We start from the raw sequence: 12,084 nt of genomic DNA, 5'->3' as shown, positions 1-12,084 counted from the left end.
TCACCCTGACCCGGCAGGAAGTGATGGCACTGCTGGAGGGACGTTAGACTGGGGTTTTTCCTTCTCATTTTGCTTGAAGAAGGATTTGGCTTCTTTAGATGTGGCATCCACTTCCTTAATCACCCTGTACCAAGGGAAGACACCAAGTTTACAAGTGGAAGAAAAGGAGAGAAACAAAATCTAATAAAAAAGGCATAAAGAACCAAGGAAAAAATTACTGGGCTTTCTGTAAACTCTGGCTGCTGAGCGTTACGGTTAAAATTTACTTTAACAGTTCTAGACAGACATTAGCCCTTATTAATTCAAAAAAGGAAACAGCAGCAGATGGAAGTCTGCTGTCTCTCAAACCCCCTCCATTACTTCTGTCACATGACCGTCACCCTGAATCAGAGCCCACGTGAGATCACCAAGGTGAAGACTGAAGGGCTCTCCCACTGCACCTCACGTGCACATTAGTGCTCACGCTTAAGTCAAAGTGGGAACAGGGACGTGGAGTAATTGGGAGAAACACACTGGCATTATTTCAGGAGAAAAGCAACAGTAAAAACAATTGGGATACTCTAAAGAAGGCTCCTGTTCTGTACCTAAAACAACCCAAAGATGAAACAAAATTCCTTAAAACTAGCTACATAGATAGTGATTTAGGAGTGAAAGAAAGTTACCCGATTGAGAACCCTGTCCAATTTCAAATCTGAGAAAACTGCCCTCAATAAAACTGACTCCTAAAGGATCAAATGAATATATGAATTTGATGCCAGAAATTTCAGATAAAGAGGGGAAATGCCTTATGTCTGCCTTGGGGTTCCCAAAACGTCTGAGGAATTGTGTTTAACTGCAATCCGTCTGTTGGAGGGTCCAAGATTATGGTGTTATTCTGAGTGTTCAAACAGGTCATTCACAATAATGACAGACAAACCCTATATTCCAGATTTGCAAAGAACAGAAGTCCTTATCTTTTCTTTTTCCTTCTAGGCTTCTTGGGACTAGAACCAAATTTTCATACTAAGAACTATCTCACTCCTGCACCCGGTACTATTTCACCATCACAGGTAACACAAAATGAGAGTTTTACATTTAAGAACCTTTGGGGCTTCCCTGGTGGTCCAGTGGCTAGGGCTCCATGCTCTCAATGCAGGGGCTGAACATTGATCCCTGGGCAGGGAACTGGATCCCACGTGCCACAGCTAAAAGATCTCACATCCTGCAACTGTGTGGATCACAACAAACTGTGGAAAATTATTAGATGGGAATACCAGATCACCTTACCTGTCTCCTGAGAAACCTGTACGCAGGTCAAGAAGCAACAGTTAGAACATGGAACAACGGATTGGTTCAAAACTGGGAAAGGAGTACATCAAGACTGTATACTGTCATCCTGCTTATTTAACTTATATGCAGAGTCTGTATGTGTGCTCAGTTGCTCAGTCGTGTCTGACTCTTTGCAACCCACGTTGCCCGCCAGGCTACTCTATCCATGGGAATTCTTGAGGCAAGAATATTAGACTGGGCTGCCATGCCCTCCTCCAGGGGATCTTCCCAAACCAGGGATCAAACCCAGGTCTCCCACATTGGAGGTGGATCTTTTACCGTCTGAGCCACCAGGGAAATGTGAAATTCACGTTTCACCATGTGAAATGCCAGGCTGGATGAATCACAAGTGAAAATCAAGATTGCTGGGAGAAATATCAACAACCTTAGTTATGCAGATGATACCATCCTAATGGGGAAAATGAAGAGGAACTAAAGAGGCTCTTGATGAGGATGAAAGAGTACAGTGAAAAAGCTGGCTTGAAACTCAACATTAAGAAAAGTAAGATCATGGTATCTCGTCCAATACCTTCATGGCAAATGGAAAGGGAAAAAGTGGAAGCAATGACAGATTTCATCTTCTTGGGCTCCAAAAATCACTGCAGATGGTGACTGCAGCCATGAAATTAAAAGATGCTTGCTTCTTGGAAAGAAAGCTATAACAAACCTTGACAACATATTAAAAAGCAGAGCCATCATTGTGCCAACAAAGATCCATATAAGTGAAGGGATATGGTTTTCCCAACAGTCATGTAGGGATGTGAGAATTGGTCCATTAAGAAGGCTAAGCGCCAAAGAACTGCTGCTTTCGAACTGTGATACTGGAGAAGACTCTTGGAGAGTCCCTTGGACTGGAAGGAGATCAAACCAGTTTATCCAAAAGGAAGTCAACCATGAATATTCACTGGAAGGACTGATGCTGAACCTCCAAAACTTTAGCCACCTGATGCAAAGAGCTGACTCACTGGAAAAGACCCTGATGCTGGAAAGGACTGAAGGCAGGAGGAAAATTGGGCAACAGAGGATGAGATATTTAAATAGCATCACCGACTCAATGGACATGAATGCGAGCAAACTCCAGGAGATAGTGGGGGACAGAGAAGCATGGAGTGCTGTAGTCCATGAGGTCTAAAAGAATCAGACTCAATTTAGCAACTGAACAACTGCTGTCCTAAGAAAATCTCTCCATAATACATCAAAGTCAAAAACAGAGGGAGAATCTATATGATAGATTAGACCATCATTCCCCAAATAAACACTCCTTCCCTGTTGACCAAGAAGATATTCCCCAACCCCCACAGATGATGAGCTTGGATATATGACTTCAGTGGTCAATGAGATGTTAACTGATTTGACAGGAAAAGAAGCTTTAAACGTATTTGTGCTTTTTCACTTGTCCCTTGAATTCCTCCCTTTAGCCATAAGAATATGCCTCAAGGAGCTGCTGGTCTAAGACAGTGGAAAAACATATGCTGCAAAAGTCTCAACCCAACCAGCAGCTTGGACACCAGCCTAGATGAACTGAACTCCAGATATCTAGAAACACATGTGTAACAAATAAATGGGTATTATTGTATACCACTTTTGAGGGGAATGGTCAGTAGCATTCCTGTACCAACAGCTAACACATTTACAATTCATGAGTAAGAACATGGATATCTAAGGAGCTAAGTTACTTTTTCTCATCTAGAGATTAAGTAGCAATGCTAGAGAGAATCTTTTAACTCTACTTTCCAAATACGGTTGCCATAAATTTCCCAGCTCCCATGTGGTCCAGAAACTGACACTACCCCAATGAAAAGTATGTCACCCCACTTGAAACCAAGTGGGCCTTTGTGGCTGCGTCAGCTCACGAGGTTCAGGGGAAAGGGCTCTTCTAAGACTTGCTGAGAAAAGTGATAGAGCTTCCAGGTGGCTGTCTCTCGGAATACACCTCTAAAACCCCACGTCACCACATAAAAAGTCTGTCTGCCTTGAAGCTACCATGCTGGAAAGAACACATGCGAATACCACAGGGAGAGAGAGATCTAAGGAGCCGTTCCAGACCCCAAGTGTTTGAGTCTTCCTGGCCCAGACACCAGACAAGGAAGTAAATAAGCTATCAAGATGGTCCCAGACCCAGCCACTAAGTACAACTGCAAGACAGGCTCTGCACGAGAACCATCTAGCTGAGCCCAGCCACCCCATAATTAAGAGAAATTATAATAAAACAATGGTCTTAAGTGGCTAAGTTTTGGTGTGATTCCTTACACTGTAATAGAAAAAAAAAAAACAACAAAATAAACTTATGTCCAAACCTGAGAGTTGCAGAGTCTAAGAATACTGGCCTGGAAGGTTGCTTTAAATCTCCTTGCCCTGGGCAGAATCTGGGGAGACCTAAGATGGTTCATTAAGAGAAGTGGAATCTTTCACTTGGAAATGGTGGTCTGAACACATGCTCTACTTTCTACTTTCTACCAAAACCCTGCCAAATAGTGGTAATAAATTTACAAAAGCAGAACTACACAGTGATAAGAACAGGAATAATAAGAGAAAGATATCAATCAAACTTTTGAAGGTAGAAAGCAAACAGACAAGTCAGCAGGTGACCGAGGTGTGTGCTCTGCTCTCTCAAGCTGCAGCCATGTGGAATGGCCAATAAACACACCATATCTCCTACAAAGGTTCAGGAAATTGAGATACCAGGAACCTTTGAAGGTGGAAGAGAGGAGTGTGGTTAAAACCATCTGAATGTCTGTATCAGGAGCACCTAGGTCCCAGATTCCCTTCTCCACTGGGTGCCACAGGCTACTGACCCCAACCAATCCAGCAGAATCCATTACTTGGCAGAAAGATGAGAAACCACCAAAGTTCTAGATTCAAAGGGCAGGGCTGAAGTTTCAAGACTCATTCTCAAAACAGACAAATTAAATGAAAATGTATTTCCTCAGATTTCCCATGCCACAACAACCCCAAATGTTACGTGTTTCCTATGTGTTCACATGCATGTGTCATTAGATGGAGCCGCTGCCTCACCTGTCCTGGACTTCGCACCAGTAAGAAACAAACGTGTGTTATGCTACTGACGTCCTGGGTTTACTTGTTACCCCAGCAGAGCCAAGTCTAGCCTTACTATTACATCAATTTAACTGACAGCAATTTCAGAATAAGAGAAAATATGGGAGGTTATCAACAAAAAGAAAAATTTCCTAGAAGGATGAGTTTCCATAAAATGGCTGCTCCAAAGAACAGCTGACCCAGCAATTCACTTTATTTCTTTATTTAAAATAAATATTTTGACCGCACCAGGCACCTTACAGGATCTCTGTTCCCCGTCCAGAGATTGAATGCAGGACACAGCAGGGACAGCCTCACATCCTAACCACTAGGCTGCCAGGGAACTCTCATGACCCCACAATGTAAAAAGTTCCACATCAAGGCACAGCATTATGAAAGTTCAGCAGGCTAGTGATGAGAGAAGATACAAATCATGTGCCCCCAAATTACAGGGAAAGTAAAAGAAGCTTTTATGCAAAGTATGCTTTGTTTTCTTATTTTACCACAATATGAACAATATGTTTCTGCCAGCAATTTAAGACAACTGAGTGGACATTATCTAAAAAAGCAACCTAGATGCAGGCCCTGTGTTACATGTGAGACAGAAAAAGATGTAACATGGTCTCTGCCTTGACTGGCTCACAGTCTTTTGGGATAGCCAATCATGAAAACACGTCATAACAAAATGTGATATATGGTAAGTGCCATAAAGCAAGCAAAGAAAAAGGATAAGCTGTGGGGAAAAAAGTATAAGGAAAAAGTATCTCTATAAATTTATTACTGTCAAAGTCTTATTCATATTCACTAGGGAAAAAAGTTCTATAAACTGGAATATTTCTCAGGGACTCTGGTAAAGGACACAAAGGAATAACAAGCAGACTACTGTACACTGAGGCTATGTCTAGAAGAACTCCAGTTTTAAGAAGCAATGAGAAGAGATTTGCGGGAATTCCCTGGAGGTCCAGGGGTTAGGATTCAGTGCTCTCACTGTCACGGCCTGAGGTCAGTTCCTATTCAAGAAACTAAGAGCCCGCGATCCATGGGGGCAGCCAGAAAAAAAAAAAGAAGGGTGGGGGGAGCTATCAAAATATCTTCAAGTAAGAGAATAGTTAAATTATAGACCACTTCTAATATACAAGAGGGATCCCTGTCAGGAAAAGGCCCACCAATACCAACAGCTAATTCAAGTGCTATCAGCAGAAATTCCATCTTAACTTCATTTTCACTTAATCAGAACTTCCTGAAAAGTCTTTATTTAGCAGAAACTTTCCATGACTGGCTTCTTCCAAAAGGTGAATCATTTAGGAAAGTCTGAGGTAACTGGCTCAGCTGGTTATATGATAAGGAAGGGTAAAAAAAATCACTATTTTTCCTCATTCCCAGTGTTAATGAGCTACACATTTTTCAAGTGGAGAAAAACTGAAACAAAATGGTAAAAACTCAAAATTTAGCATTTAAAACATATTAGGAAAAAACTAAACACTAATCTTTGCTAACACTACCTTATGCCTATACTTATAAATTCTTCCCAGTCATTATAGCTCTTTCTCACATTTTTCTAAGATGTAGTAATGCTCTTAATTGATACAAAGACAGAAAGAGCAGAATAATGACATCAGGAGATTAAAAGATATGCTCAAATCCATTTACCAAGTTTGCATCAATTAAAATTCAGGCCCTCCAAATTCTTACATAATGTTCTATTTAACTATAAATACTTTAAGTTTAAAAAAATGCTGCCAACATGCCAATTATTATCAGAATTTTTGTTTAGGAGGAAAAAATTCCAGAGAACTTTCCCTTAGCATGTTATATGTCTCTGCAATATATATGTTTAAACAAATAAGCATATATACTACCTTTAATATAAAATATATATATGTGAGTATGTATATTTATTGGGAAAAAAAACTGTTTCCTTATTCATATTTGTTTCTTTGATAAACACTGGGCTGCCCTCTTCTGATAAATGACAGAAACAGCAGGCTCCCTGGATACTCATCCAGTATTTAAAATCATGATGCATTTGCTTAAAAAATGAAATAGGGGAAAAAAAATTTTTTTAAGAAAATTTGTGTCAACTATATTTATAAGTATTAATAAATCCACAAAATTTAATTTGATTAGGAAATTTAATGATTTTTCATAACAACAGTTATTCACCAGCTTTTCTTACTCTGTCAAGTCAATGGTAGAGTTATAATAAATCTTTCTCAGATATCCTGTATGACATGTGGGAAACAATGCAAGCCAAGAAAGATTTCCAAAAATTTAAAACCTATATTCCTAATGATATATTAAATTTTCTGTATTTTTTGTAGGACTTCCAAACTTTAGAGGCTCACCATCAGTGTTCTACTACCCTCTGCTGGACAACTCAATAGTTCCCAGTGGATTTCTGGCAGCAAAATACATTCTTAATTCACATCAAGATTTATTTAATGGATCCCAAAAAGGATTATGGCTTCCCTGGTGGCTCAGAGGTTAAAGCGTCTGCCTGCAATGTGGGAGACCTAGGTTCGATCCCTGGGTCGGGAAGATCCCCTGGAGAAGGAAATGGCAACCCACTCCAGTATTCTTGTCCGGAGAATCCCATGGACGGAGGAGCCTGGTGGGCTACAGTTCCACAGGGTCGCAAAGAGTCGGACGTGACTGAGCGACTTCACTTTCACTTTCAAAAAGGATTATGAGGCAAAAGACTATCTCTGTAATGGAGAATCCCTACAGATATCACCTAAGCGGTCTAACTCATCAGCACCAGTGCTGGGTGGTAATGATATGATGCGCTGAGGAGGATAAACCATCATCAGTGTAGTATTTTTGTCTAAAGTGATTAACATGAAGCTAACCATGCGGTAACAATGCACCCACCGAAACTGAGAGACATCCTGCCACACAGATGGGCTCTTAACACTAAATGCAGAGGGTAATCCTGGACTGGATTTGGGACTGGGCAAGAAATACAGGTATTAAGAACATTTGGAATAACTATACAAAGATCTGACTAGAATTGTACATACAGCTACCAAAAACGTGAGCTGCAAACTACCTAACAAAAGATAGGTACAAAAATTTTGAGTATTTAAAAAGTCGCCTAGAAATTTGATGGTGTCACAATACTCAAGATATGAATGATGAACTCACAGCCTTAAACAGAACATATACCAATTATTGCAAAGTACTCACATGTGATATTACTGTATTAGTCATGTGCAGTTAGACCATACTACAGTGAGAAAGTTTAGGGTTATTTTCCCAATTAAAACCCCAAAATGTGATAAAATGTAAGCATTTCTCTTTACAAATTGTTATTTTTATAATCATTTTAATTTTTAATCATGTGACTTTAAAATTCATTTTTTAATAACTAAGAAAGTAAAACTGTTATTATTTTTTAATCCTAATTTGCTGATGGCAAAAAAATCCCCACACTGTATGTCTCTGTAAAAAAAAAACAACTTTTTTTTTTAATATCTTTTCTGGATGCAGCAGAAGTAATAAACCACGTGATGATAACAGAAGTGACTTCAAAGAAATGAAGGGCAACTGAGGGGAAGCTGATTTTACTCCATGAGCCCTCACACACTGGGCTTGGTTTTTGATCATACAGAGCTAAAACCACGGTGAGTTCTTTGCAGACATGTTTTAGCTAGTAAAGCAAGCAGCATTTACATATAAAACATGAAGAAATAAACTCAAAATCAAAAGAATTATTTGGAAGAAACACTACTAAATTCAAAAGTCAATAGAAACAGATACAAAATTCCATTCATTAGCATTGTGGCCAAAAGGGAAAGAAGTACTTTCTGTTGCTAAACTAAACAGAATAAACCATTTCCAGGACATTAGTAAAAGACCATATCAATGATGTTTGCTTGGAAATCTTGGTGAATCCGTGACAAAGAAGGTAGTTCAGTTTAACTTTCCAATGACACCATGGCTTGAGGTATTTGGGATCTAGCTCATGATAAACTATGACAAAGTTAGCAAAGTGTTTCTTCAATGCAATTTGAAGAATGACAAATTACTGCTGATATGAAAATTATTTTAATATTTGTGATTTAAACATGAGGGTGATATTAAAAAGTCTTTTTTTAAAATCAGTTTCTTGTTAACAAACATTAACTGACAGTGATCTGTATAATAAAAGTAGGATCACATGACAACAGATGAGATTCGAAGTGTAAGTGTTTGCAAGAATAAGTTCCAATGACACAGCTGCAGGACAGGGAAACAGTTTAGATTAAGGGGACTGTGCTAGAACATAAATCAACACACTGCTTCCTTCGCTGAGAAAAATCTTAATACAAAACAAAAAACCCCACTATTCTGAGCACAGTAGGAAAACCCGTGAATCATGTAAAGCTAATGCATTAAATTTAAAAGACTATATTTGATAAACTGAAAGCTGATCATAAATGTGGATATATTATATATGCTGAGGTACAATGGTTATGAAGAAAGTGCCGTAAGAATGAACTACAGAAAAAATTTAGTGCTTCTAAAAGAGAAACAATAAACATATGGTCCCCAGTTCTAAAGATCTCAATTAAATAGTAAAACATGCTTATCTGTCTGCTTTGGTTTTTTTAGGCTTTGTTTTGTTTTTTTTTGAGGGTTGGGGGGTTGTGGAAGGAACCTTGAAGGATCTTAAGTTTCTTGACCAGGAATTGAACCTGGGCCCTCAGCCATGAAAACACAGAGTCCTAATCATTTGATCATTAGGGAATTCCCAGTTTGGTGTTTTCAACAATCTTAGTACTTTCATACAGGGATGAGACTGAACATATTTTTCAGAAGCAAATAAATAATAAGAGCAAAAGTGAAAAATAAAAGCCTGAAGAACAGTCCCTACAAATTAACATGTTTGATAGAATATTTTGAATTGTACTTTCCATAAAAAAGAAATCCACACATAGAGAATTCATGCATCCAGAATTCCTTTTTCCCACTGAAATATAACTTAAATTTAATTATTAAAAAATTTAATTATAACTTGACAGGATAAATGACTGGAACTGACTACTGATGAAGCATGGAAGATGAAATCGGAAAACACAGTTATTACTAATCATTTCATGATTACTAAATCAAATCATTACTCTCTATGCCTTAAACTTATATAGTGCTGTATATCAATTATTTCCTCAATAAAACTGCAAGAAAAAAGTTATTAATGACTTCATTTGAAAAAAGGAAAAATGAAAATCCTGAACTTAATGAGACTGCCTTAAAATCCACACGTCCATCTCCATTAACTTTACATTATTGCAGATTATTATTTAAACTATCTGCAGTGAAGGACTTTGACATAAAATTTTCAACCTGTTGCAGAACAGTATTATTGTAAAACACAATCAAAAGAAATTATTAGAAAAATAAATGTAACCAATACAATATTGTAAAGTTAAAAATTAAATTAAATTAAAAAAATAATAAATTTAAAAGATACAATACAGCCTTTTGAGATGGATTTCTTTATGATGAATATTATTTTTTAAAAAATTAAAAAGAAGACAAGGAAGAACACCAACACAGAAACAGTAATTTACAAATACATTATCCTCTAGGAGTAGGGCTGTCACCAATCCCACTTAGACTAGATAATTAACGAGAAATAAGCTATTCTGACACATTAAAAACTGCAAAAATTAATATAAACAGTACTTTTTCAAAGTATGTGTCTAGATGTTAAGTATTAAGAACTGATACTCTACTCTTAGTTTCTTGTTTCAATTATATAATTAAAGTGGATTCCTTTCATCAATCACTTACACTCACATTTTCAATGACCAATATGTAGAGTTACTGGGAATTCCCTGGGGGTCCAGCGGTTAGGACTCAGCACTTTTGGCACTGAGGTCGGGGTTTCAACCCCTTGTCCAGGAACTGAGATCTCACAAGTTTTTTGGGGGTACAGCCAAGGGAAAAAAAAAAAAGAGTACAGTTGTATAACTCTTTTCCTTTTCTTATTTATGTTCATTTTGATTGTATATACTGAAATGTAACTTTATATCTGCATGTTAAATCTCATTGTTAAAAGTGTGAGCTTGCATTTTGTATCTTTTTAACATACTTTTCTAATAATTCCTTTTTTGTGTTTTAGGAAAGTACTGGTTTGCAACAGGCTGAATATTTAAAATCAGGATCCTTCACTAGAGTGAGTTGAGAGAATAATCTGTATTAATGTGAAATCTACTGGATGTGAGAGTTACACTGAGTCACCATGGAAAATATCTTTGTTCTCAGGAAACAGGAATGAAGTATTTAAGAGTGAAGTGTCATGAGACCTACAATTCTTAAAAGGTTCAGCCAAAATAAAAAGAGAGAAATACAGATACAGATGGTGGAGAAAGAGGCAAAACATTTACAGGTGGTGAATCAGTATGACAGGCATATGGATGTTCATTGTAATACTATTCTTAGAACACTTTTGTAAGTGTAAATTTTTTGAGAAGAAAAAAGGAGGAAAAAAAATAAAAAATAACACAAAAAGAGTGAAAATATCTATGTACGTGTGCTGAGTACTCAAGTCGCTTCAGTCGTATTCGACTCTTTGTGACCCCATGGACTGTAGCCTGCCAGGATCATCTGGTCCATGGGATTCTCCAGGCCAAAATAATGGAGTGGGTTGCCTTGCCCTTCTCCAGGAAATATACATATGTGTAACTTAATTCATAGCAGAAAGTAACACAACATTGTAAATCAACTGTATTCCAATTAAAAAAATAGCCACAACCACCATCAACAAAAAAATAATAAAAGTTTTCCTTCACATCATTTATAAAACAATGCCAAAACTTTTTCCAAGATATATTTTCATTAAATGAAACAACTGTTGGAAATTAGATATTATTTGTTTTTAAGAACATCAACTTTAAGGAAAATAACATTACTGATTGGCAGGCAATTCATTTGTTCTCCTCTAGCTCTAAATTCGGAGAAGGCAATGGCACCCCACTCCAGTACTTTTGCCTGGAAAATCCCACATACAGAGGAGCCTGGTAGGCTGCAGTCCATGGGGTCGCTAGAGTAGGACACGACTGAACGACTTCACTTTCACTTTTCACTTTCATGCATTGAAGAAGGAAATGGCACCCCACTCCAGTACTCTTGCCTGCAAAATCCCATGGACGGAGGAGCCTGGTGGGCTGCAGTCCATGGGATCGCTAAGAGTCGGACACGACTGAGCGACTTCCCTTTCACTTTTCACTTTCATGCATTGGAGAAGGAAACGGCAACCCACTCCGGTGCTCTTGCCTGGAGAATCCCAGGGACGGGGAAGCCTGGTGGGCTGCCGTCTATGGGGTTGCACAGAGTCGGACACGACTGACGCGACTTAGCAGCAGCAGCAGCAGCAGCAGCAGCTCTAAATTACAAATCCACTGTTTTCATATTAAATTTTTTAAAAATGGGAAAGAGGAAAATTCTAGGCATGTGGCTCTCATCCAAAACAACCCAAGTATTAAGCCTGTACTGTTTTGCTAAACTAGTAACAAATCTATGAATCAATTGAAAAAAATAATAGAGATGAGGAAACAGCATCAGAATCAAACTTCTCTCCTAGTACTTTAAACTGTCAGCGGATTTCAAACGTTTTATTGGGGCTTATACTTCAAAGTCAGGGAAAGTACTGAAGGGAGAAAGAGCCCAGACGCAAAGTACGGCGGTGAGTAAGTGGAAGCAAACAGTTAGCGCTCACAGTTGGTTGTTTCTGTTCAGCCAACCACTGCATGCTGC

General features: G+C 38.2%; 1 protein-coding gene across 1 annotated transcript in view; it reads right to left on the bottom strand.

Annotated features, from left to right (window-relative positions):
- Positions 1-12,084, bottom strand: part of LOC102286182 (craniofacial development protein 1) — a 103,802-nt gene that overhangs the window by 84,127 nt on the left and 7,591 nt on the right. Inside the window, exon 5 of the mRNA XM_005894307.3 lies at positions 5-124. Within this exon, the coding sequence (XP_005894369.1) occupies positions 5-124 (120 nt within the window). The remainder of the gene's footprint in view (positions 1-4; positions 125-12,084) is intronic.

Source organism: Bos mutus, chromosome 18, assembly GCF_027580195.1.
Source record: "Bos mutus isolate GX-2022 chromosome 18, NWIPB_WYAK_1.1, whole genome shotgun sequence".
Taxonomy (NCBI): Eukaryota; Metazoa; Chordata; class Mammalia; order Artiodactyla; family Bovidae; genus Bos; species Bos mutus.
This window is presented reverse-complemented; position numbering and strand designations above follow the sequence as displayed.